The sequence below is a fragment of the Terrapene carolina genome, unplaced genomic scaffold, assembly GCF_002925995.2.
Source record: "Terrapene carolina triunguis isolate 2854851 unplaced genomic scaffold, T_m_triunguis-2.0 Scaffold714, whole genome shotgun sequence".
Lineage (NCBI taxonomy): Eukaryota > Metazoa > Chordata > Testudines > Emydidae > Terrapene > Terrapene triunguis.
In genome coordinates, this window is record NW_020665065.1 from 7,322,441 (window position 1) to 7,349,263 (window position 26,823).

The window sequence follows — 26,823 nt, forward strand, 5'->3', positions numbered from 1 at the left end:
AATATTGCATGATGGGCCAAATTCACCCTGGCGTAATGGAGTAGCTCCATTGACTTGATTAGAAATACACCAAGGATCAGTCAGCTGTGCGAGGTGCAAGTCCACCCTTCAGGAGGTCCTTTACACATGCCTAGCATGCAGAAAGAGTCTTCCATCAGTGTTAAAAGATCACAGGGGATATTATTACCATAGACTCTTGCTAAACTGCACAGTATTAACCTGCGCCCTCTGAGCCTGTCACTGGGTATCACTTGTGCTGCTGTAAATCAGAAGCGACTCTCTAAAGTCAGCAGAGATACTGTAGCATTAGCAATGGGAGAGGAGAATCAAGCCCTTTCTGTAGCTCACACAGAATGGGTAAGCTCTCCTCCTCTCTCAGCAAAGATTTAATAGCAGCTGCTGTGGTGAGATCTTAGCAATACGAGGATCTCACTCACTGTGTTAATTTGTGAAACGGACTTTAAGTAAAATAAACATTAAGTGAAGCAACAATTATAATTGGTTACACATTTATTAATTCTCACCCCTGTGAAATAGGCAAAAGATGTTTAGGGTCCACTTCATCCATCACTGAAATGCGGCCCTCTCTGGGGTGGAACACAGCAGCTGTTTCACAGCGCACAGGAACGCTGTGTAACCACACACAGCACAGCTTTGCAGTATAAGGCAGGAAATGAAGCAGGATGCTGTATCCAGTTGAAACTGCAGGGAGAATTTGATGGGCAAAATGTAATTATTAGAGTTGGCATTTGGCCAGGATGCTGGGGTTAACAACCCCTGCTCTTCTGGAAACACTTTGAGAAGCCTATAATGCTCAAACAGAATACCACGTTGTTGTTTTTTTTTTTTTCTTTCAAAATGACCTAGTACTGGAGCATCTTGTGCTACACTCTAGCTCCCTAAGAGAAAGGGATGTGATTTATCTTCAAGCGAAGCCGATCAGGTACTTAGCTCTCTGCCTGGCATCGGTCGTTGCTGGAAGAAATGATGAATCCTTAATGAGCTTTGCAAAAGACAGAACAGATTTCCCTGCACCCCAATGCATGACACGAGCCCTTTGTTCGATCCCAGAGTGCAGATGCAGCAAACGCTGCAACACCCTCACTTTCCTCCAGAATTCCTCTTCCTAGTGCTGTCACGACAAAGCTTTCCAGATGGAGTGGGACAGCTATTTTATTACCGCATGTACTACGGTAGCATTGGAAGGCCCCAACCAGATTCAGGACCCCATTGTGCTAGATGATGTACACATGTGTAACTTTTCCGATTCCACTCCATTCGACCACTGCGGAAAGCCAGCTAGCCTGAGCCATTGCCTTAATCCAACTGCACCTTTGTCGTCTGGGGCGGGGTTCCTTTCCTGCAGTCGCACAGCGGGTATTTTCCCGAAGCTCCTTCGTCGTATTCCCATTAATTTGGTTTACAGCCATCGGAATATCAAATGACACTTTATTTCCCATGCTCACAAATGTGGCTGTCTAGGAGTGAAGGATGAACGATTCGGTGAACGGCAGAGAGTGCCCTGCCCGCTGTCAGCCGGCGCGGACCTGGACAGCAAATGATTTTGTTTTAATATTGTTCCAAGGCCTTTTGCTAAAGTCCTGCAGGCCCCTCCAGGCCCCAGATCTGCAGAGCCGCAAGAACGCTTTCTGAAGCCCTTTTAAACTGTCTCACTCCCAGCTCATTTCAGATGCTGCCAGACTTGAGGGATTTCCTGACACTTCCAATATCCTCAAAGAAGCTGTTTGAGTTTCACATCCTCCCTTTTTCTCCCCAAGGCTGGGCCATCCAAACTCTAATAATCAACAGGATTTTGCCTCGTTGCTTTGCAGGGCTAAGCCCTTCCCTTTAGAGATGCAAACACTTTGCACTTAGCTTTCTGCAAGGATTTCAAAGCGTTAAAATGTTGATTCATTGGGTTTCACGAGTCCCTGGGAGGTGGTGGTATCCTCATTTGACTGATGGAGTCACGCAGATTAGGTCACTTGTCGAGTGTCTCACAGCAAATCAGGGGCAGAACTTGGGCTAGAACCCAGGAGTTCTGGCTCTCAGGTCTGTGCTCTAACCACTGGGTGATGTTGCCTCCATTAGGTAATACGCCTTTTCACCAGCGCTAGCTCGGAGAAAAAGTTCTCTATTTTCTTGCCCTACCAAATTCAAAGTTAAACAATTTTTGATCAGCTCCCATAATCCTGTCTCCCCCTGCCTGGAGAGCAGCTGTTTCATTTCCGAAGAGACCCAGGCTTAACCCCAGGTTCCCGACTGATGAAGGGGCTGCCCTCTGTCGGCCCTTCTAAATCCTCTTGTGGGAATTAACTGTCAGTTGACAACTGACATCCTAAAGACTTTCTTCCAGGCTTTGCAAGCCGGCCAACGGGAGGTACCAGAAATCGATAGAGCGAGCTTGTCCATGCCGAATTTCCAGTCAAATTGGGCAGGCTCTGGTAGGTTTGGATCAAACCACTGCATTGGTGGAAGGATGGAACAAGCCACTTGTTGTCTCTAGTGGGTGGTGGCGAGGTCTTATGGTCTACATATAGGAATCAGGATCTCCGGAGTTCCAGCCCACCTTGCCACTGACTACCTCTTTGACCTCTGGCAAATCACTGAGGCACTGTGCCTCAGTTTCCCCACCTGTAAAATGAGGCTACTGATATTTATCCTACCACCCAAGGGTGCTGCTGAGGCTAAGTTAGCTAAGAAAAGCACTGTATGTACTTGTTTCTGCACCTCCTATAGGGGCAGAACTATAACTGTCCGCTGAGCATGGGACAATCAAAGCAGCCTAAGGGAGCTGGGAACTCAGATCCTATCGAACGCCAATAGGAAATGGGTGTGTCCCTTTGAACATGCCAGCCCAGGTGCACTGTGCCTAAAGTAGAGCCCGTGGCTAACATCAGGCAAAGCTGACAGCGGCCTTCAGTGCTCTGCTGGGTAACTGACAGTCCCGGATGAAATGTGTCACTTCCGTTTTTCCTGGGAAGCGATTTGTCTCGATGTCAGCTCATCTCGGCCTCTTTGTTTTTGGCTGCACGTAATTAGGACAGGTGTTCCTGTCTGTAGAAAGGCTGGAGAAAGTTTTGCATCTTCCTGCTTCAAAGCAAATGGCACTAGGCTTCTCTGGGTAGCTCGGTCTGATCTGGGCGTGGGACAAGCGTGAGGAGTGTTCGGATCTCATGTCTATCTCATGTCTACGCCCAATTTCTTTTCTTCTTTTGTGTCCCTTGGTTTGGTTCGTGCAAACGTTCTCACCCGCAGAGGGATTCCTCAAGGGACAGGCCTTGCTCAGAGATGCACCCCTGTCTCCATAATACTGCCATGCCTTCTAGACGCCTTCCTGGCGCTAAACAGATTCCCGTCGGCATGTTATTTGGATCACTCGTGCGATGTGTCGCTTCCATATTTTCCCCCGTTGCTCTCGCTTTGGGTGATGTACGAGTCTGATGAGTAATATAGCTGGCTCCGAAGAACCGTTTTGTATTCAAACTGCTCCTTTTTGTGTCCATCTCTCTCTTGCCTGCTTGTTACTATGATCTATTCCCCTTCGGGACTGCGTGCTGCCTGCCAGGACCACCGGTTTTCCTCCCTCCTCCCCCCCACCATTTGCACTGATGGCTAGTATTTACCCAAGAATTATATTAGGATTAGCCTTTGATAAATTAACCAATTACGGTCAAGCTCGTTTATGCTGTGTTTAGCTTTTATGCCCCGTTACAAATGGAGAGAGACGGAGACCTTTGGCCTCTCAGTGAGAGGTGATAATCTGAGTTGGTATTAGCGCATCTACTTAATTAAAAGGCTTCTTAATCATGTTGTGTGAAGGGGCTGGGCAAGGGGATTTAGATGGTTTAGGGGATTGGTAATAGGATATGGGCCCCTTCGCCTCTAGGTGACTAGTTCAAGTGGAGCTCATGGTCGGCATCTCGTCTGATCAGTGGCCCATGTGAAAGAAATGTCCTCAGTGCCATTTCTGGTTAATCCAAATTCCCTGTCGCTGGACAAAATGGTCCTGATGAAACGAAGCTGAAGGATGCTCTCTCACAGTCAAGGCACTGGGTGGGTCTCAGAAGATCCCAGATTAATTCCTGTTTCTGCCACGCACGCCGTGTGTGACCCTTAGACAAGTCACCTCGTTGCTCTGTGCCTCAGTTTCCCATTTTACTGCCTTTCTCCCACCCTGGGTATTGTCTGTTTGGCCTGTAAGCTTTTGCTGTGTGCGTACAGGGGCTGAGCATAACAGGACTCTGTTCTCCTCCTTTTGGGCCTCGAGGCGTGACCACACTATAAATAAAATCCTGCAATGGGAGGAGTTTGCACAAGTTCCATTGTGAACAAAAAATGGAACAAGTTTTCAAGCCTTTTTGCCTCCTGCGTTCTCCAATTTATGTGTGGAGGCCTGGATAGCGTGGGACGAGGGGCTGTTTCCTTACAGTAATAATAATCAATAAATCTAATCTATATTTTAAAACAAAAATATTGCTCCTATTTTTGCCCCTTTCTGTTGGAAATAAAGTTGGAGCAAAACTGGACCCGTTAATCTGAAATCCCCAAACATCAGGAGTTAATTTGGAATGGAAGCTGGGTCCAAACTGCTTCTGGTTTGATTGTAAGTGTCCTTTATCCAGCTATGGCCCCTTCCACCCAAGGGCTGCAAATCAATTTACAATCATTAATGAATGAATTTAAGCTCGCACCAGCCTGAGGGGAAAACCTGAAGCATGGAGAAATGAAGTGACTCATTTAAGGCTACACAGAATCCCCGTCAGAGCCAGGAATTGAACCTGGATTATCTGATTCCCAGTCGTGTGCTTTAACCGTGGCTTTCTCCAATGCTAGTAAGGTTTTATAAAGACGGAAGTAGCCCTTGCTTCACCTGGCTCTACCAAAAAAAGGGTGGTGGTGATGGGGAATAGACTGAAAGACATTGGCCTCCAAAACCTTGGAGACTATGGAAACGTAGATACGAGGCAGCTGGATAAATCAGATTTGGTTAGTATAAGTCTCCAACCAACTTCAAACGTCCTCCAGTGTCCGTCAATATAAGGTTCTGAGTTAGGAACAAGGGAATTTAGGGGAATCCATTTGTTTAGATCCAGTATATCCATTACTTGATTGGCTCACTCTCAAAGGGCCTGATTCTGCAGGTGCAAAAGCCCATGGGAGTTTCATCCGCTGAGTTTGGTGGAACAGGACTGGACCCAATGCGTCTTTCATGTAACCCTAACATCCCTGTTATCCATATACACGAGGCTTCCTCCCGTCGATAGGAAGTTGAAAATGAGAAGCGGCAGCATGGTGGTTATCTGCAGAATTTATACACCCCTGTAATGAGAATGGAATGTATAATAAGCCTCAGACACACCGGGCTGTGTCTAGCTGCCTGTTATTTGTGGTGAGAAGATTGATTGCTGTAGCTTTTCTTCAATTACCCATTTTCACGTGAGTGTTCTATGTGGAGTCCTTTGCATCCTTCCCCGCTCCCCTGGCTGGCTGCCTGCCAGCAGCCTGTAGCTCCCATGAATGCAGATGTCGGTATTAAAGGGGTTTTGTACGCAGTCGTTTATAGCAACCTTGTTTTACAGAAGGTTTCAGGCCATTATGGACTATTGAGAGCACACAGCCTGCGAAGCAAAAAAAAAAAAAAACCCCGAATCTTTAGGGATCCTCTGGATTTTTAAATTGGCTGCAATTTGTTTCTGCCTGTATGAGGATTTTATGGCATTGTTGAGGAATGACCTTGACATTTATAATGGAAATGGGCCTAAATCACAAAACTCAGACCCAGCTTGGGATTTCAGGTCTACCTCCTAAAGTTCCCAGGTGTCCAGGCTGGGATTTTTGTATAAACATAATGGCTAGCCATGGAATTGGATCTGGACCCAGATTCTGAATGTTTTCCCCAGTGTTTGGGGGTGTCTGTGTAACAAACCATGGCTATGTGCATACAGCCGGGATCCAATCCGCAGTCTTCAGCAGCTCGCACACAAGCGCTTGCCACGGGAACTGACAGAGAAATTCCTTGTGTTTGGGCCATGTGATTTTGCAGCCTTTGATTTTCCTTGTGAACACGGGGGGTTGATTGAACCCGTGGTGGTAAAGCAGTCACTGAAGGCAGGGCGTTCTGCAAAGTCCCCCAGTGCATTCATGGGCATGCGTTTCCTAAGGGTTCCTGAAGGCCTGTGAGGATTCCAGGGGTTTTGTTCAGGCCCTGTGACCTGCTAAGGGTCACAAGTTTCCTTAGGAAACTCAAAGGACGCTGCAGAAGTTTCTCAAAACGCATTCCCCGCCCAGCAACGTCAGTCTTGCTTTGAGTCAGCTGCAGGTTTGTGGGTCTCGTAAGGGCTTTGCACGAATCTCTACCAGTTTCAATTTCATGTTCGGACCCAAAGTGATCTGGCTTTTGTGAAAGATTGTCAAAGAGCCATCAAAATCTGATGCCAAGCAGTTCTCTCTCCCTCTCCAGTGGTTCTCAAACTTTAACAACCTGAGAACCCCTTTCACTAAAATGTCAAGTCTCGTGAACCCCCTCTGAAAAATGAATATTTCCAGGGATTTTCTCCTTTACCTGAGTATAAATTATAAAAGCAGTGATCTTGGAAATATAAAATTTGTTTTTGTGACCTGTTTATTACACACTATGTATTATTAATTATTATTTATCATTATAGTATTTTTATTACATTATGAAAATGGCAACACTCTTCCAAGATCTCACTTTTGTAGCTTGTATCACTTTGAATAAGCCTGTTATAAGACAAGGCTCCTATGTTTCATCAAGGAGTATCAGATGTGAAACAGCATGAAGGTATTTAAGAAGCCAACTCAAAGAGTTCCTCCTACACAAGCATTCAGGTCTTGAGCAGTCCAGGCAAACTACGCACATTACAACAAAGCTTAAATTTGTTCTTCATAATAATTTTAAAAATAATACTAGCTGCCTATTTAATTTTAAAAACAGCAAAAAATATCCACCTTCCTTTCCATTTCTTATAAGGAGTCTTGAAGGTTAAGTCTCCTCAGCGTCCCATGCTGCCCGGGGTCCCTAGGGACAGCTCTGTCCGCCATTAGGGAATTTCCCCCCGAGAACCCCCTGTAACATTTCATGAACCCCCAGGGGTTCACGAACCCCAGTTTGGGAAACACTCCTCTAATCTATCTAGACATTCATAGGGTACCTATCGAGGGCAGTTGAGCGCCTTACGTCAGGGCATGGAAACCTGTATGAGCGTATCTAATTCTCCCTTATTTTTTTTTTCTATTGCAGCTGGTCCTGGCTGAAAGCTCCCACTCCGACACAGGCTCCCAGTGCACTGAAAGCCACACGGACCTCCCTCCTCCCATCGAGAGAACAGGTGGCATCGGAGACTCACGGCCTCCCTCGTTTCAGTAAGGCCAAGCTATGCTTTCTAATCAAGGGATGCAAAATACTTGCCTGGCTCTTCCCCCACCTCTCTGCCTTCCCCTTCCCTGGCTCTCAGTATCTGGGGTTAGGTGCTTCCCCCCCTGTTTTGTTTTTGATAATGCTGTGCTCATTGGGGAATAAAAAGGGGGATGGGAGGAAAAATGTGATCATTGAAATGAAGTTACCGTATTGCTCATCATTTTGAAACCCACCGTGGGGGAGAGAAAGGGAGGAATGTAAATGCTTTGTGTGGCATGTGGATGACAACCTTTTATTACCGCGTGCCATATAATTATGTAGCACACACGGGCAGCAGAACGTTATTATAATAAGCAGCAATTTGCATAAGGAATAATGCTCCCTGCCCCCACGCTATCACCCCGACTGTATGTAATGCAACGTACGTTGGTGGAATAGCAGCCTCGTTACCTGCAGGAATACGTATAGGGCCAGATCCTGCCAGTGTAAATCTAGAATGACTCCATTGACTTGAGTGGGGACTGAGAGCAAGATCCGGACCATAGTCTTTTGTATGCTATTTTAAAGTATCCAGCGACAAAGAGTCTTGTGGCACCTTATAGACTAACAGATGTATTGGAGCATAAGCTTTCGTGAGTGAATACTCACTTTGTCAGATGGACTTTGTTGCTTTTTGCAGATCCAGACTAACACGGCTACCGCTCTGATTCTTAAAGTATCCAGTGATCCTTCTGATCTGTTCCAGGGAACAGCAAGTATTTCCCCCCAAAGGCTAGCTGTGCTTGAGAGCTGAGATTCTGCCCTGTAGTTTTAGATTTGGGCCTGAACTGAAACCCCAGATCAGTGCAGTCCTGAATTTTGCTGTTGGTTCCTTTCCCTGTAACCCAGCGAATCCAACTCCCAAACCCAGATTCAAAACTGCCGCCCTGTGCACCAGTCCTTTGGGGTGGTTGGAATCTGGATCCGAATCTTGGCTCTCAAGCCCCTCACCATTTGTCAACAGAGTGAATTATTCTCACTTCTGATGTGAGTTAAACCGCTGGGAAATCCGACGCACAGAGAAGTGAAGTGGCGTTTTCCCCAAGGTCAAGTTAGTATCAGCATCAGAACTAGAAAGCAAAGTGCCAGACACCCAGACCCATGCTCTAACCATAGTGCGAACAGAACCCAGGAATTCTGACCCCTCTCCCCCCTTGCTCTGACCTCCAGACCATTCTGCCTCCCTTCAGAAAAACAGAAGCCATCAGTCTCTAGGGCTATCAGTCCCAGGCTTATCTAGCTCAAAATTCAGCGCTGTTTCTCTTGCTATATTGACCAATCCGGCCTGATCAAGTGAACAACCCGCTGCCTGAAACCCTCGTGTTTGCCTGTTTTATTCTCTCGGAAGCCAAGTGAGCTCTCAGTGCCTCTGGCCTCTCCTTGTGCCTGGCAACCCAGATGCCCCGTGCTGATGCCAGGACATCTCTCCGCTTCGCTTCTTTGACAGGCTTTGTGCTGCAAGGCCCGAATGGCAGGCAGCCCCTGGCGCAGAGGGGTTAACAGCTGTTCCATTTGTTCCGCTGCTGACCCTGCCCTTGGCATTTGGCTCTGCATTGGTGACATTAACAGGTCCCCAGTAAGGATGGGGCGGGAGCCGAACCCCAATGCCGGTGAGCCAGTGACTCAATATTCAAAGAGACAAACCCACTGTCCTTTCCTGCTGTTCTCATGTTCCCTCCTCCTTCCCCCACCCCTGCTTTCTGGGTTGTCTGTTGCCTGGGAGAGCCCGTTATCTGGGTGGAGGGGCTTAGCACCCAGCTGTATTCTGGAGGGGACAAGACATCCCAGGGAATACTCACCTTGCCTGCATTTCTTGCAAGGGTTATGCTGCCCTCTTGTGACCAAGCTTTGCTTTCCTTGCAGGCGAGTAGCCTGTACAATTGCAGTCACGTGACCTGCGAGCAGAACTAGTTTTTTCTTCCTGACCGATATATAGAAATATGTGATGGTTTTAGAACACTTTAACTGGACCTTTAAAAACACCCCCCTGAAACTCGAGGCACAGGGTCACGCGTGCAGCACTCTCTGTTTTTAGCCCCTGTGCTTTAAAGATGCCGTTTTATTCAGCTGTGCTCTTCTATTGCACCTGCTGCCATCTGTCGAACGCCCAGAACTTTGTCAATGGGGCATCATGCTTCCCAGCGCCCCTGGGAAGTCGGGGCTGATATCCCCATTTCACAGCTGGGCAAACTGAGACACAACGAGGTGACGTGGCTTGCCCAAGGTCTCACACGGTGAGTCAGGCAGAGGAGCCGGGAGGTCCTGGCTCCCAGGCTTGTGTTCTGACTACTAGACAACACTTGCTGTCGCTGCACACGGAGGCGTTTAGCCAGCTGTCTGAACAAACCGGGGATGGAGAAGAAATGCAAGTGCTTGGCTTTTTTGGCCCAGTGGAGCAATGGCCTAATGAGGGTATGGTGGGGTGGGCGGCCATGGGAGTGTGTGAGGAGAGGGGGAACTGCCAAGTGTGTGGCCCATCATTGTGTACGCTTGCTCCTGCTGCCTGGAGTGCTGGCCTTGGCTGGGGTTGGCCTCAGCAGACCGGGAGAATGCAGGAACGTTGGCCAGCTGCTGAGCAGAGGGTCCTGGGAAGCACCATGGTGGGTCGGCTTGAAGTTGGTAGACGAGTTGTTTTAAAAGCCGAGTTCTTCCCCTGAAGTCTGAGAGGTTTGCGGTTCAGTTCTGTAGCAGCCTGTCATTGACAGATCTCTGCACTTGCACTCCGCCTGCTGGCCTGGGATTCCCCTTTCGTCCCAGGCCAGCAGGCCTCTGCAAGGGGAGGGCTTTTTAGGGTAGGAATTGCTCCCCGCCCCCACCCCGGATACCTGCGTCAGTTCCTTTTTCTATTTCATAGTTGTAGATTTTAAAGCCAGCAGGGACTGGTCTGATCCTCTTGTTTGACTTCCTGCCTAGCACGGGCCAGAGAACCTCGCCCAGTAACCTCTGCATCAAGCCAAGAACTTTTACTTAGCTAGGGCATATCTTGTAGAAAGACATCCCATCTTGATTTCAAAAGCCTGCAAGTGACGGAGAACCCAACACACCCCTAGGTAAGTTGTCCCAATGGACAGTTATCCTCCCTGCTAAAGAGCTGTGCCTTATTTCTAGTCTGAATTTCTTTAGCATCCGCTTCCAGCCACTTTCTGCTAGATTAAAGAGCTACCCGCTATCAGACATCTGCCCCGTGTAGCTACTTGTAGAGAGTGATAAAGTCACCTCTAACCTTCTCTTGGATCAACTAAAGAGACTGACCTTCGGATTTATTTTTGGCTGGATTCAAAAAGGTTATTTTTTTTCTGATGCTTTTCATTGTATTTGAATGCAGTTGCTTGGCACCACGAGCAGCTCAGTGAGGGCACAAATAACACGTTGCTTTTGTGTGGTGTTAATTCAGCTGCCTGGAGGACGGTCCAGTGGTTAGAACTCTAGTCTGCAACTCCGGAGACCTGGGCTCAATTCCCTGTTCTGCCACCGACTTCCTGTGTGATCTTGGCCAAGTCACTTAATCTTTCTGTGCCACAGGGCTTGTCTAAACTTACATCAATTTAAGCAATAGTAATGTCGCTCAGGGGTGTGAAAAAGCCACCTCCCTGAGCGGCATAAGTTAGATCGACTTAGCGCGTTGTCCACACCTCGCTCAGTCTGTGGGAGACGCTCTTCTGCCAACATAGCTTCTGCCTCTCGTTGAGGTGGAGTAATTATTCTGAGCACTCTCCTGTCGGCATAGCCTGTGCTCACCAAATGCACGACAGTACCCCTGCCTGGCTTCCCAGGGGGGCTGTGAGGAGCAACACACTAAAGATTGTGAGGCTCTTGGATACTGGGGAAGCAAATCTGATTAGAAAATGATCACTTCAGAGCTTTGCCCAGAACCTGGCACTACAAGCTGGGGTCACTTACTCAGAAGGGTGTAAATTGGCATCGCTCCAGTCACATCAATGGAGCAATGCTGATTTACCCCAGTGGAGGGCCTGGCCCGGTATCCCTGCCCTCACACATCCATGGCGTGCTCCTTTCACGTTGGCAAGTAAACCTGACAGCCCAGTGGCGATTAAAGAGCCACCAGCAGTGCCGCCGTTCCAAGGCAGAGATTTCTCAGGCAGCCTTTGAGTGTCCGATCACCAGTGAGCTGTGTAGCAATGCATGCTAACTGCCTGCGCTCACTAGATGGTGCTGCTGAGGTTGACTGACGAAGGCCTGGAAAACCGGCTGATGCCCATCTTTGTTTAGGGACAAAGGAAGGAAATCTTTCTTTTCCCCCTGCTCCCCTTCCCCCCTGTGATAAGTGGACCCAAAAGAGAAAAGCACTCCTGTTCAGGACAGCGCTTCAGGTCATGGTGAGGTGCCTTTGGGACTTAAGCACATGCTGAAGTCCTGTCCCGAATCGGGGCCTCTGTGTGTGATGGATACTTAAGTGCAGCTCCTTCATCAAAGGGAAGTGTGTGGTGCACAGCTGCAGGAGGCGATTTCAGCAGGACTGTCATGTTGTGTTTTACACAGGGTGCATGCCCGCATCAGCTTAGGCCACAAGCGAAGGGAGTCTGTTGGTGTCGGGCAAGTCCCGGTTTGACCACGCAGCTGTCACGTTGTTATAATTCATATCCAGTTCCCAGTCTAGCATCCCGGGCGGGATTGTGGCTCAGGACTGAAGCATGGTGGCACAGCTGTGGGGGTGCAGGACTGTAGCAGCAAGAGGAACTGTTGGTCATGACTAAAACACCTCGGCAAAGCGGCATTGGGGGTCCACTTACTCAGGTTTGGAAGCAGCTAGCATGGTCCCTTCTGAATTTCTACCCTGAGGAAAGTCCATAGAAATCTTGTGGGTTTCCTGCCTGCAGTTGTCCCCATGGGGGTTTGAGTGAGGAGGATTTGATGCAGCCTTTGATTGTTGTCCTGGGTTTCTCACTATGGAAAGAGAGGACTGCTCAGGCACCAGCCTTTTCCCCTCAAAGAATTTAATTTTTACAGCTCCCGCGGAAAAGAACTAGCATCGGCGCCGAGCGGCGTGCTTGTGTCTCTTGAATTCCCTTGTCCTGCGCTTTCTGTTTGACGTGCCCGGCTCATTCTAGCAACAGAGATAGGCACACATGTGAAACTGGCAGGGCATCTCCTGTGTTTCTTCAGCTGGGGATTCCTTCCGCAGCATATGCTGCTTGAGCAATTTCTGGCTGTCAAGGATCAGCTTTAAGTTAGGCACTGTTTTTACAGAGCTTGGTGTTTTGGTCGACCTGGTACTGCTTTTGTCTCCTTTTTTCTCGGTGTATGTCCCGGTCTGCGGCATAACTGCCGAGATCTGAGAGGCACCTCTGTAGATTATTGCTAGTATTTCACATTAACCATCTTTCATCCCCTGGTCTGAAAGCACAGTGCACAGCTGGGTAAACATAATCTCCCATGCACAGATTGAGAAACGGAGGCACAGAACAATTAAATCCCTTCTCTTGAGGTAGTGGCAGGATTGGGATAGAACTCAGATCTCCAGAGTCCCAATCCGGTACTTTATCCACTGTACCTCATGGCCCTCTGTACTATGGTAGTTAGGAGCAAACTCAAACGGTGCAGAGTTTTCTGTTCCTCTAAGTATCCAAATGTTAGGATGCTTCTCTGAGCCCCTTTGGTGCATGTAGAGGTTGAACTGGTGGCCAAATTTCATTTGGGGACCTAATTCCCTTCCCCATGGGGCATATTGGTGGGAGCTAAAAGGAGTTTTTGCCCCCACCAATATGGGGCTTAACTAGTGTTTGCAAAATGTATGAGAGCCTCAGCTGGAAGCTGCTATGGAGTGGCTGAGTAAGATTAACCTGTTTCATGTAATGGTTTTACCCCAATTCACCATCGTGTGGAACATAAAACAGAAACCCCCGGGAAAAGAAAGAAAATTAGTGTTAAATAGGTGCCCATATAATTGACTTTTAGCCCTCTTTTAAGTCCTCTATACACTTATTACACATACGCTGTTCAGCTCCCTTGATGGTCTACAGTAGTTGTATAACAGTTTTGCCTTTTGAATCCATGTAATCAATAGAGCACTTCCATAATGTCATTAACTGTATCCATTTTATTGCATTTTCTGTATGCAATTTATCCTCTCTTGATCTGCTATTAGACTAGAGCGATCCATTCAGTCTCTGATAAGGACAAAGTGGTGAGTCAGTGTTGGAACATGTATTGCTGAGGTGTAACTAGTGTGATTTTTGTAAAACTTTTTTTTTTGGTCCCTAAGACCAATATTTCATGTTACTGGACTGTCATTCAGCGCATTGGTGGCAACGACGGAGTTTTCTAGTGGTTCAGACAAGGACCTGGGACTAGAGAGATCCGGGATGTATTTCTGGCTCTCTTTTGAGCCCACGTTTTAAAATATGGCCTCTGATTTTGGGTGCTTCCATTCTTGCATGCTCAACTTTAGACATACTGCATCCAGGGCCGGCTCCAGGCACCAGCTTGGCAAGCAGGTGCTTGGGGCGGCCACTTCGGGGAGGGGCGGCACGTCCAGCTATTCGGCGGCAATTCGGCGGATGGTCCCTCACCCCACTCGGAGCGAAGGACCTCCCGCTGAATTGCCGCCACAGATCGCGATCACGGCTTTTTTTTTTTTTGCCTGCTTGGGGTGGCCAAATCCCTGGAGCCGGCCCTGACTGCATCAGGGCCTAATTTTCAGCAGAGATGACATCCCCCATCTCCTGTTGAGATCAACGGGAGCTGCAAATTTTCAGCGCTGCTGGAATTCAGACCCTACCATAGGGTGTCAAAAATTGGACCCCCCCAAATTAGCAATTACTTTGTGCCTTATTTTATCTATTGGTGAAGCAAGGCTGTTCCATTTGAGATCCTTTGGTGAAAAGCACCCCAAAATACTAATGCAGCAATCTGAGGGAAGCAAGGGGAGACCTGCCAGGTAGGGCCCTCAACCAAGACTCTGAAGACCTGGGTTCGATTCCCAGCTATGCCACGGACACCCTGTGTGACCTGGGCAAGTCTCTGGGGGTACATCTACCCTTAGAGGTAATTTGTCTCCTCAAACTGGAGTTTTAGCTAGCGCGGGTATGTCTCCTCGGCTGGAATTTACTACCAGCTCAAAGTGTAGACATACCTTTAGACTCTACGCCTCGCTTCCCCATCTATAAGAGGGGGATGATAGCACTTTCTTACCTCCCGGGGTGTCGTGAGAATAAATCTGTTAATGGCTGTGTCTAGCTGGGATACTATTGCGATGATGGCCGTAAAAGCAATTACTGAGAGACGCACATGAAACGTAACTCTCAGCTGCATGGCGTGTCCGCAAGCCGCGGCTGCTTGTTTGATGGGTGGGTATCTGAGGGGGCTGCGGGGGGCGACCCTTTCTCAGGGAAGCCATTCCAGCCCCTAGCTGCACAGTGGCGCGTTGCTACGTCAGATCCTGCTCTGTCGGCGTTCTCAGGAGCTACAGGGCAATTTCCACAAATCAGTCCATTAAAATGAGCTATGGCCTCTGGGAGGCTTTTCTTATTGCCTTCCACATGAGTGCTCCGGTGCCGTTTATGAAACGTAAGAATGACAGAGCGCCATAAAACACATTGAGCCTGAAGGGAGAAGTATGCAGCCAAGCTAATGCTGTTTGGGGGGGTGGGGGAGCACACCCCCTCTGCTCCGATCAGCTTCACTTTGGCATTTCCTCAGCAGTGGTCTTGAAACAGACGGTTGCTCGTAAACAGGGTTATATGCACAGTGCTCTGTATTACAGCCCCAGTGACTGGCTAGCAAAGGCTGCAGTTTGGCTTAGTTATTTAAACTAGGGGTGATGGGCAACCTTGCTTAGCTGTATTGAGGAGCAGCCCCCTGAAGACTGGGAGTAGGGAGCCAGTATTGCTCCGTTTTGTCTAGATTCATACTGTGGCCTTAAGTCTTAGAGGCCGAATTCTTCCCTGACTTACATACCAACGTTTCCACTGACAATCTGGGCACTGGCAAATTGCTGGAGTGGACAGGTGGCTCCTGGAGGCGCTGTCGCAGAAGAGGGAAGCGGAGCGCTTTCAGCTGCCCAGAGATGGGCAGGGCTTTGGCTTTGTTAAATCCTAACTGGCCCCTTTTCCGCTCTTGCCCCTTGACGTTGTTCACCCAACATAACCTGACTCCCCTGCTCTCTCCCTCGTGCCCTGAACCAGTGGGGAAAAGGCAGAACATGGTGGGGGAGGTCAGGCTATGGGCTGGTGGAGGAAGGAGGAGGGTCTAGGGTAAATCGGCTGCGAGGAATAGAACATGAATCAATGCAGTGCTTGGGGCCAGTACTCTGTAAGGGTTTGGAGGGAATCTGCACTACTGAATTCTAACAGCAGTCCCTGAGGTAACATGAGGATTGGAGGATGACATGGTGTTGTCAGGCAATCAGCCTCCTCTCTAATGTAGCTTTGCAGCCTGGAGTGACTGCGAGTCCCAGCATGCTCTAGGCTGCTTCCTCCATTCCTCTGTATCTTGGCAATGACTTCTGGGGTTTGGGGTCTTCCTAGGCCGCAAGGCTGCCATAAAGGGGGCTGTGCTCAGTTGTGGTTTATGCCCTTTGGCAAGCCGCTAACTCCAAATGGGGTGTTGCCGTAAAGGTTGGGGACCCATGCACCGTGTGACTGAGCCCTCAGGATGGTGAGCGACAGCGGAGGGTGCATGCAGCAGGTGGATTGTGTCTGCTTTGCAGCAGTGAGACTCATGGCTACCCTCTGGATACCTGAGAGGGACAGCGAGTGTCTAGCACTCCTTTCAGAATGACCCGATAGCTACTTCTCCAGAGAAACACACCGCTGGACTGTCAGCATTACTGGAGTAGCTCAGACGTTCTTGTGAATGTCTCTTGGATCCTCGATCTGCGGAGAATATTGAGGGGCATTGGGAGAGGGCGGTTGTGTTCAGAGGTAGAAGTGTACGTGAGAACTAATGACCCTTTCCTCAAGAGTCCCTGCGGTGTTTTCTCACCTGAGTTAGACTGGCCGGAGGCGTGTTTGTGCCGCCTCCCTGATGGTCAGGCTCCCGGCAGGGCGCTGTGGAAACGTGGACTGGAGTCTCCAACTGCTGTGTGAATGTGTAACCAGTCAAAGCTGCCTTCCCGCTGGCCTCTCCAAAGCATGCCATGGATCTGCTAAGATTCATGTGGAAACAATCCCCTCTCTCATCCCAACATCAAGGTTGTTAGACCATTGGGACCACAGTCTAAACTAGAGGGTCTGAAACTGCTTTGTTCAATGAGAGGATGATGGTTTCTGGGCATTCCCAAGGCAGGGAGACCAATCTTTCCCCTCGTCCTCTAGCTCAGCACCCGGGGTGCCCTCACGGAGCAGCCTGTGGGAAGCTTGCACTGCTGCTCTCTGGGTTGTACCTGTCCTCTGTATTCAGTCTCTGGGGCTGCGAAGCCAGCACCCTTCCTGGACACTAAGCGCGTCGACCGGTTTGTTTTAGTGAGGCGGTGTGTGACCCCCGACTGTCTTCTGCCCCCTTGTCTCTCACAGCCCGAATGCTGCCAGCAGTCGAGATGGACTGGACAACGAAACAGGAACGGAGTCGGTCGTTAGCCACCGGCGAGAGAGACACCGGCGGAGGAACAGGGAAGGCCATGAAGACGGTAAGCCCCACGTCCCTTTTCTCCATCTACGGCATCGTTCTTCTCTTTCTGTGGCCCTGATGGAGCTGGAGCCCCGTTGCGAAACCCCCCCACTGAGAGAGGCGGCTCTGGGTTCCTGTGCCTTTAAAAAAGATGGTGGCAGCAGTTCTCAACCAGGGGTCCGAGGTCCCTGGGGGGCCGTGAGCCGGTTTCAGAGGGTCCGCTGGGCAGGGCCGGCATTAGGCTCACTGGGGCCCAGGGCAGAAAGTCGATGCCTGAGCAATTTAGCTGTGTGGGGCCCCCTGTGGCATGGGGCCCCAGGCAATTGCCCAGCTTGCTACCCCCTTAACGCCAGCCCTGGCTTTTATATGCAGCAAACCAGTTGTTATGGAACAGGTGGGCTGTGGAGTTTTTATCGCATGGGGTGGGGGCCTCAGCAAGGAAAAGGTTGAGAACCCCTGTGATAAAGGACAGGGAAGCATGTTACCAAGCCGGGAGCTCCTGTACTTTCCTGTTAGCCCGAGCACCCTCCAGTGAAGTGAAGGGGGGTGGGGGGGAATCCTATTGTGGAATTTGCACAAATGGCTCCAACGTTTAGAAGACGGGTCCCAGCTTTGCTTTTGCTTATTATTTATATTGCAGTGGAGACAAAGGGCATTTTAGAGCTGGTCAGAATTTTCCAGATTTCTGTTGTTGATGAAAATGTGCCTATTCCCCACCCCCTTTTGTCTCATCATTTTGCCCCCTTTGTTTCAACCAGTTCTAGCACTTTTTTTTTATACATATACAGAAAAAGCTGCTGGCACTAACTACACCGGATCTGTCATTGGCACCCAGCCTCCCACTGGTGTTTCGCTGGGGTCATGGGTGTGTATGCACTATATTCTATTTAGGTAGTCTGGTGCAACTCTCAGCTCTTGGTTTATCTTGGAACACCGCCTTCAGCGCTATCTTAGATTTCCTCCGAACTCCTTACCTGCCTCCAACACCCGAGTGGTGTAACTGACACATCTCATCAGACTTGATGCTGGTGCTGCCTCTGGACTCAGCCCAAGACCTGTAAACCTGTGTATGCACAGCCCTGCCTATTGTGTGAAGGAGTCACTCCCCAGTGCGTGAAGTTCTGTGTGGCCGTGATGGGCGCCGTAAGTGCCAGCTGTAAAATCCTACATACACTAAGGGCCTGATCCAAAGTGCATTGAAGTCAATGGGGATCTTTCCATTGTCTTCAGTTGGGTTTGGATAAAGCCTGAGATCTGTAGTAAGGAAGCCATGGTTTACATTGCTGTGGGTGTGCATATCATGCATGCCCACCGATTATGGCTTTGAAACACTTGCACATCCAAGGTAAGTGTGTAAACTGTAGAATTCCATCCTGTGGTCTCTACTCTACACACCTAAGTAAGCTTATTGTTTAATTCCTTGCCAGAGAAGCAATGTTTGGCATATCCAGGTTTAAGTGTTGTGGCTCATCAAGCGTAAAACTGTCCTGCTTCTGGAATATTTTGCTCTGACATCTCTTGAGCCTGTGTAGGTTTAACTCACAGCCCCACCTACCAAAGTATCTGCGAGTGCCTCCAAACACAAGACCAAAAGGGCATAAATATTGTGTCAGCAGCAGGTGTCTTTCTGTTTATTTAACCACCCAACTCGTCAGTGGCTCCGAGAATGAATGAATGTCCCTCAAATGGCGGGTGGAGCAGAGCGCTGTCTTCACATGGTACTGACTGCAGATTCCTTTGGGAAACCACTGGAAAGGGGGGAACGTTCTAACAATGTTGGGTCAAAAGGTTGTTACTTGAAGAATGTTAAAAGGCGACGTGTGTTTAAAGCTGGTTTATTGTCTCCCTCCCTCCCAATCTCTTTAGAAACGACTGCATTAAATATGCCAGTCTGAACTCGATAAGAAGGAAGTATTAAGAGACAGACCTCTTGGCCTCCTTTACCCCCACTCGCCTGCTCTGCGTCTCTTCTTGACGCTCCACTCCAAAGAAACAGAAGGTGTATGTGGAGTTTGACAACTCGCTGGAATCTCTCTTCATTGCTTGCTGCTCTCTACTGCTAACCTGGCGGGCCCCTCATTTGAGGTCTGACTGGATCTGGGTCCCACCTGGCCCTGATCTGATGCAAGGCCTGCTGCTCTAGTGCTTTAGCCAGAGCTGTGTGAACCTCAGCAGAACCTCTCTGCCTGGAGCTCCTGTCCCTGATTTGGCCGGCTTCAGCCCCTGTGGATTGTGCCTCCCACGTGTTGCTTTGAGATTGAGGTTCACATCCCAAATCTCAAAGGGAAACTTGCCCCAAACCACCTAGTGTCACCTGGCTCTCTACCAGAGCAGCTGATTTCTCACCGTTCGGATAAAAAGCCCTATAGCCCTTTTTCCCCATCGGCTAGGTCGAAATGTAGTTCCCTGTCTGTGTCTGTCTGTCCCTCCCTTGCTCGTCACATACTATGTGAATGCCTGGTGCTGTCTTTCCCTCCAGCTGTTTGGTTCCAGCACAGATACCTGCTAGGGTGGGAGGGGTTGGATGCAGTCAGGTCCTTTCCAGCAAAGGTTCAATCCTGCTGGCCAGCTTCAGGGCTTGTTTGGCACCTGGGTGGATCAGACCCTAAGGGCTGTTGACCAAGGAGCTAAAAATACCCTGTGGGGCCCATGCCTGTCTGTTTTCAATGTCTGTTGCCCTTTCCATTCATCCATGCCCCTTTCTCACTCGCTAGCCCAGCGTAGGGGGAGCGTGTGTTTTAGGCCTTGGCTCCCATGGGCAGATGTGTATTATTACAGCTGAGGCTGTAGTGGGAGAGGGAGCGGAGAGAGGGTATGTTTTTTCTCTGCTCAGCTCAGAGGGTGTTTCCCCTTCCCCTGATCTCTGTGATCTGCAGTGAGCTGTTCCCCCATAGACACCCCTCTGTGCAGCATGCAGAGGTAGGTTGGCGGGGCTCCCAGCTGCTGTCTGGAGGGGACGTTCGCTAGACTTGTCAATGCCTGTTTAAATGTCTGGGTCAGAAAGTGGAAAAGAGCTGTGAGGAAGCTGGTGGCTTAGGTTTGGGAGGCTCTGGACAAATTGTTTGGTTTGTGGGCTTCAGTCCATATAGGGTTTGAAGCCTGGAGGTTCAGGTTCAGACAAGTCCCGCTCAAAACTCAAAGCAAATTCAGCTCAAAGGTGGCTGGGAGGCTCGTTTCCAGATACAGTGTAGACATACCCCTGATGAGTCTGGTGACCTGTGCCTGACTTTCTTGTGCATTGTAAGCTCCATGGGCAGAAGGGTCCTTGTTTGTACAGTACTGAGAATACCATCAGCATTTAACAAGGGGTAATAATGCCGTGGTGAAAAGCCACGGGACCGTTAGTAACCACTGGTGGTTGCTAAAACCTCAGGTTCTTTCAGCTTATCTGAAAGATCACACCGTCAGCAGCATAGCGCCCCCAAGAGCCATGCTGGGACAAAGACTCACTCCTGACTGGCCGGGAAGTGCGTTCCCTACTGAATTGCTTCCTACAGCACCCTGGGTTTTCCTAAACTGACTGACCCAAGTACTGACCTGTTTCAACGCTACTTAGTTTGCCAGACTTGGCGGGATCACACTGAGAAGCTGATGGCTGTGACTTCAGCTGCAGATGGGATTCTTGATCTCCTTTTCTACAGACCTTCCATGCAGTGTTGCGTCCGCCACAAGGTGGTGGAGCTGAGCCTCAGTGTTTATGGACTGTGTGCACTGGGCTGTGAGGTGCTTTGGGATCCTCCTGGATGGCAGGCACCATCTGTCCGGTCTGATCACTTTCCTTGGAGGCTTCTCGTTAGGTTTGGAGTCAGGGTTGAATAAGGCAGAACAAGGAATTGGGTCTTGCTCCATCCAGATTATCCCATCTGTACACAGAGGCAGCACCTGTTCCATATTCTGTTTATGGATCCCTAGGTGCTCCGCATGTGAATAGCGTTACATTTTCCTCACCATTGCATAGCCCTGGCCCTCTGAGACTGTGTGAGGCCGTTGTGTTTGCTGCATGGTTCCAGCCTTTAGCCTCTTCCCACCCTTCAGTATCATTCATTTGCTGCCATGTCAATCATTTGTTTTCTAGTTTGAGAATTAAAGTTTGCAAAGAGAAAGTTCCTTTTTAATTAGGAGAAGTGCTAACCTCCGCTTCCCACCATTCTCTGGGAGATACATAGATCCTGACCTGTCTAACAGGTGCTGGGATGCATCTTGTCAGGTGTCCTTGTACACTGCGGTTTTTTGCCTGTGATTTGTAGTGAGTTAAACACAGCCCTTTTGGGGGTGTTTTTGGATTGGTCACCGTTGTTTGACATAAAGTCACAGGTGGGAGATTTCCATCTTTTTTGCGATCAAACAGAGTAGCCCCGAGTTTGCTGGGCATTCCTTCTCTTGAGAGTGGCTACCTCTTTATCAGGGACCCCAGATTTTTGGGGGTGTATAGGTGGGATTGGACCCATGGAGAAATGGAAAGTTCTGCTGCTGTTTTATTTACTTTTCCAATAAGGGAGCAGAATTTATAATGAACACCGGTAAGAATCAGAGGAGTAGCCGTGTTAGTCTGTATCCACAAGAATGAAGTGGGTCGCCATTGCTGGAATGGTGCCACAGGAACAAAAGAATAGCTGTACTCCAGATCAGATGTGCTCCATCCACTCCAGTTTCTAGTCTCCAACAGTGGCTAGCACCATCTGGTTCAGGGGAAGGTCCCCGAGATTCTGGAAGAGACCATTATGGAATAAACTGCCCATTAGTCAGGGGTTGGCTTATGCCCCGACACATGAGAGTTTCCATCTTATCGAATGTTACAGGGGGTGTTCTGATTATCTGGCTAGATCTTCAACCCTTTCCTGATAATGGAGGAATGGGCCTTACGCCGTATCTTGCATCCCACTATTCCCTACCTTGGATGGCATGGGGACCTGAATTTTGCAACTGTGGCCCATCGCTGCACTTAATGGGGTTTACTTCATACACTGAGTTTTCCTATGATAATCCTTTGCACGTAAATGGGGTTTACGCATCTTCACAGGGCTTTACCTCCCTTAGCTCATTACTCATTAATCCTCCCGGAACCCTGAGGAGGCAAGTAAAGTCGAGTGATCACCCCTGTTTTAATGAGGGCATGGAGGTGAGGCATTCGAGGGCCTGAGCCTCCCCCACTGAAGGCTATGTGAGTTTTGCGGCGGACTTCAATGGGAACAGGATCAAACCTTCACTGGCTGGCCTAAGACAATCGTGTACGTCACTGAGTGTGTGTTATTGAAATGCAGAAGTTCCTGGCCGCTGGCCCTGTGTTCTGACAGCTAGCCCACACCTTTCCCTATGCATGGAAACTCTCCTCCTTTCAGACCTGTCTTGGTTCTGCCGATATTGCCAAACGGCAGATCACTTCTCCAGCTATGTAAATGGCTTTCTGTTCTGCACAGTGGTCTGTTCTGCTCCCTGTAGCACACTGGCTGCATGAGCAAGGACTTGGTGATGTGAAGGAATGTGCTTCAAACAAGATCAGTGCCTTATTTCTAATTGAAGGCAACCAGCCGGGCTTGTCAGCTCATTACAGCTTCTTCTCTGGCATTTAAATAAGATTAAAAGGCAGATGTAATTTGCAATGATTCGTCTCACTGGGGGGAAAAAAAAATCCAGCACTCCTCTGATTAGTGAGATTGATTTTGAAGCCCCTTCACAACGCAACTCATATGTCAGCAAAGCCATCCTTTCTGTGAGCCTTCTGGCCATCTCTGCCTGCTGGAATGAAAGGATGGGGGGCGTACGGCTGTGGAACAGACAATAGGACGAGGGTTCACAGCCAAATTCAGGGACGGGAGCTGTGTGTGTCACTCGTCACTGCGAAATAATGGCCAAGCCCCTCCTTAGCTGCTATGGGAATAAGGCAATATAAGAAGTCTTTGATCTGGCCATGTAGAGACTTGTTATAAAGAGACCAAAATTACAGCTCCGGTAATTCACGAGGGCGTGGGGGAAGTGTCCTCTTTAGCGCTCTGTGGGCCTTTTGGCTTTGTTCCAGGGGTGTCAATTACCCTGCAGTGCAAAGCCACGCTCGTTTACGCACATGTACAGTGCCATCAGCTCACCAAGCTACACTGAAAAAATGCCCCTTTATAGAATCGAGAGGTCATCTAGTCCAGTCCCCTGCACTCACGGCAGGACGAAGTATTATCCAGACCATCCCTGACAGGTGTCTGTCTAACCTGCTCTTAAAAATCTCCAATGATGGAGATTCCACAACCTCCCATTATGTTCCCGAGTCCTTCCTTTTGTTTAAACTAAACGATTAATTTCCTTCCCCTGCCAAAGGGAGAGGGGCGTCCCCAAGTGCTGCACGAAGGGGAGGAATTGAACAGCTTGTTACATTTTTATTTTTATTTTTTTTATTTCAAGCAAATACATAGCAGGAGAAGGTGCTAATGAGACATAGGGGAGTCTCTCAGACTCTGGCACATCAGGGTAAGGCCCAACTGGGACGGCAAACTCCTTTTGCCTAATGCTTTATCATTGTGGGGTTGTGAGGTCAAGTGTTAGAGGGTTTTTGTTCCACTTTGGAGGGACTACAAAGCAAGAAGGCAAGCAATAGAAAATCCACTGGGAATAGTGAGTGAAACGGGAGCAGAGGGTAAATAAGGTGAAAACACCCAGAGGGAATGTGACTAATGGAGAAAAGTGGGGAGAGGGAAATTCTAACTGTATTCCATGGAGAGGACACCCACTTTTGTCAACCTGGCATTCAGGGCCGCCTTCTGCCTTTAGCACATAGCATAGTGTTCCTGTTATCTAAGCCAGTGGTTCCCAACCTTTTCCCTACCAAGACCACTCCCAACCCTACCTTGCCATCTAGCCAGGACCAGGCTGGGACATCTTCCCATTTAGCATTTATGGAAAGGGCAAGGTGGGGAAAACTCCCTGACACCTGTTTGCTGCCCTCTCTGGGGGGTTGCAACCCCTGAGTTGAGAACCCATGAGCTAGGCAACCCCTCTTTGGTTGTCATTTTAAATTTGATTCGCTCTTGGAATTTTCCAGGACAAGAAAAAATGGTTCATGGATGAGATTTTATTTTTGTGAATTCCCCAAAAGTTCTTTTGCAAAGTTCATAATGCCACAAACCCATTGAGGTTCTCCCCTTCCTCTGCCTGATCTAGCCAACCACAGTGGAGAACGTGTGTCTGTTAGTAGAGTGCCCCTGGCTTTAGGTATTCATGCGAAAGGTTGAATCCTGCTGAAGAGCAAATATACTCTAGGTAGCAGTGCTTCAAAGAGACTGTAATGCACCTGGTCTTCAGTTTATAATACAGGATCTAAAAAGGGAGCATTCCTTGTGTCCCTGGGAGGTCCTGTTCAGTGTGAACATTCAGTTCCCATATTGATGCAAAACGATAAACGACAGCAGCAGTTACTGGTAAATATGCTCTTTTTCACCTGCAAAATGGACATGTGCAATTCACCTTAGGCACTTTCTGTAACCCGCAATTCTCCAGAAATGAAACCTGAACAGTCCCAAGTGATTTTCAAAGAATATGATTCACTTCCCCAACGCTGAAATGCAGCCACCTCTGCTTCACCGTGCATTAACAGCAGCGTAAAACTTAAGGTTGGAAGACTTCCCTGCAGCTGAACCTGCAAGGGGAATTTCCGCTAGGCAGCGTGTAACAACCCAGGCTGGAATCTGGCCGTGATATAAAGACCATACCTTGCGTAATGATAGGTGCTGTTGGATCTTCAATAATTGTTTTATGTTGCATTCAGTTAATAGACATAAGCAGATCCTCCGCCAGCAGAATTTCCCCTAGCACCACTGTGCAGCACGGTAACTCAGGGATCCCTAGCAAAACGTTAGGCAGCAGCTGTCACTTTATGTTGACTTTCCATTGAAATTAGTGGGGCGGATGGGATGGAGTAGGACGGTTCATGCAGAAGCAGAAAAGTGAGCAAGATGAAGAATCCCCTTTCGAAGTCCAGAGTTCTCAAGTGTCATAAACTTGGCCAAAATAAATGTTAGGGATGCAGCCTAGTGCACTGGCCTAAAACTCAGGAGATCTGCACTCTAAGAGCTGCCACCACCACCCTGCTCTGTGACCTCAGGTGAAACACTTCCCTTGTCTACGCCTCCATTTCCCCCTCCCACCCTCTGTCTGTTCGGAGCGGGGATACTCTCTCGCTGTCTTTGGACAGCACCTAGCACTGTGGGGCCCCAGACCCCAAGTGGTCCCTTGAAGCCCGACTGCAAGAGAAATAATGTTTTGTGAGTGCCCCGTTTGGGTAGTTGAAGGGGTGCCCGTCGGTGTGTTTTTGCATGTGCACTGCTTGTCTCTGCTCCCATGCTCGCTTACAGCAACGATGGCAGAAATCAGCCAGGGAGGCAGTGTAAATAACAGGCGGCCTTTCTTTCCTTCCCATCCGTAAGGGTTAGACTCCTGAGCCGATCTCTGCTGCCTTGTCATGCCATATGGCAATGGAGCTGCTACAGGATAATCTTCTCGGTCTTTCTTGAGCCAGGGGCTTTGATAATAGGAAGCTCAGTGCAATGTTCAAATAAAGAAAGGTCTTGTACAGACCAATCATTCGGAAGAGGAATGAGCTGATCAGAAGCTGACAGGTTCAGTAGAACGTGGGTGTGAGTCTCTGCGTGGAGGATGCAGAGGGTGAATTGAAAGGACGTTTTCTAGTCGGCATTTACCATTTGTTTGCCAGTAGCACACAGAGCCCCAGCCACGATCCCCATTCTGCTAGGCGCTGGATGGGGACGTAGAAGTGAGAGACAGACGAGGAGCTTGCACTCGGAATAGCCAAGACAGACACAGGGTGTGTGTGGGGGGGGAACGGAGGACAAGGAGGGGAAAGTTCTCACCCAAGAACAGGGACCAGAGCCAAGGTCTCCTGAGTCCTAGTCCAATGCCTCATCCGCTAGGACTGCTGCCTCTCTGATTATTGGTCAGGTTGTTTGTTCTAAACCCTTGGAGGCTGAAATCACTTTCCTCGCAGTTTCATCCCCACTGCCATTTGCACAAACTGGTTCATCATTGTGGAGCTGCTCAGAAAAATTAGTTTAATAGATTTTAGGGCCAGCAGAGACTCTTACGATCGTCTAACCTGACCTCCTGCGTAACACAGGACCGAGGATTTCATCCAGCAGTTCCTCCTTTGAGTCCAACAACCTGTGGTTGAATTAGGGCACGTTCCTCACAGAGAGACACAATCCTGATTTGAAAACTCTTAAGTGACGGTGAATTAACGACATCTCTTGGTGGTGGTAATTAACAGTGTGTTGTCATGGTAGGATTGCTTGTACGTATTGGGCTGCATGCTCTAGTTCAGGATTACTCTTAATAATACAAGTGCTGCTGTTGAGTTGCTCATACGCGTTCGTGGACACACACCGGCCATTATCTAAGTGGATGGTATACCCTCACCTGAGGCCATGGGACATGCCTGGTGACATGATACTGTTTTTATGGCTTCTTGCTTTACTTTCTAGTGAAGAATAGACATGAATGGGAGCATTCAGGACTATAGACTTATACTGAGCACCTGCAGTTTCTCCCACTCTGTATGAGAAGGTGCCTTTCCCAACTTGCTTCAACTCACACTCTGTGTACTGTGTAGAGTCAAATACTCACCCCACTTATGGGGTATGGCTTCATTAGCAATATGATAACTAAGTTCAGCTCAAACTTTCTCCCCAGGTTTAGCTGCCTATAGAGTTCCTCTCTCTCATCTGCTCAGCCCACACCCGAAATCCCCTCTCACCAGAGAGCAATTTTTGCTTTATATCCAAGTGAGATAAGGAGACCCATACCTCAAATGAGTCAGCAGAACCCACTTAACCCTTTCT

The 26,823-nt window shown here is 48.9% G+C and overlaps 1 protein-coding gene across 2 annotated transcripts in view; it reads left to right on the forward strand.

The window, feature by feature from the left end:
- DVL1 (dishevelled segment polarity protein 1) overlaps positions 1-26,823 on the forward strand; it is a 178,170-nt gene that overhangs the window by 97,269 nt on the left and 54,078 nt on the right. For both annotated transcript variants that reach the window (XM_026660049.2, XM_026660050.2), the window contains exons 3-4: positions 7,265-7,386; positions 16,894-17,006. In XM_026660049.2, coding sequence (XP_026515834.1) covers positions 7,265-7,386; positions 16,894-17,006 — 235 coding nt within the window. The remainder of the gene's footprint in view (positions 1-7,264; positions 7,387-16,893; positions 17,007-26,823) is intronic.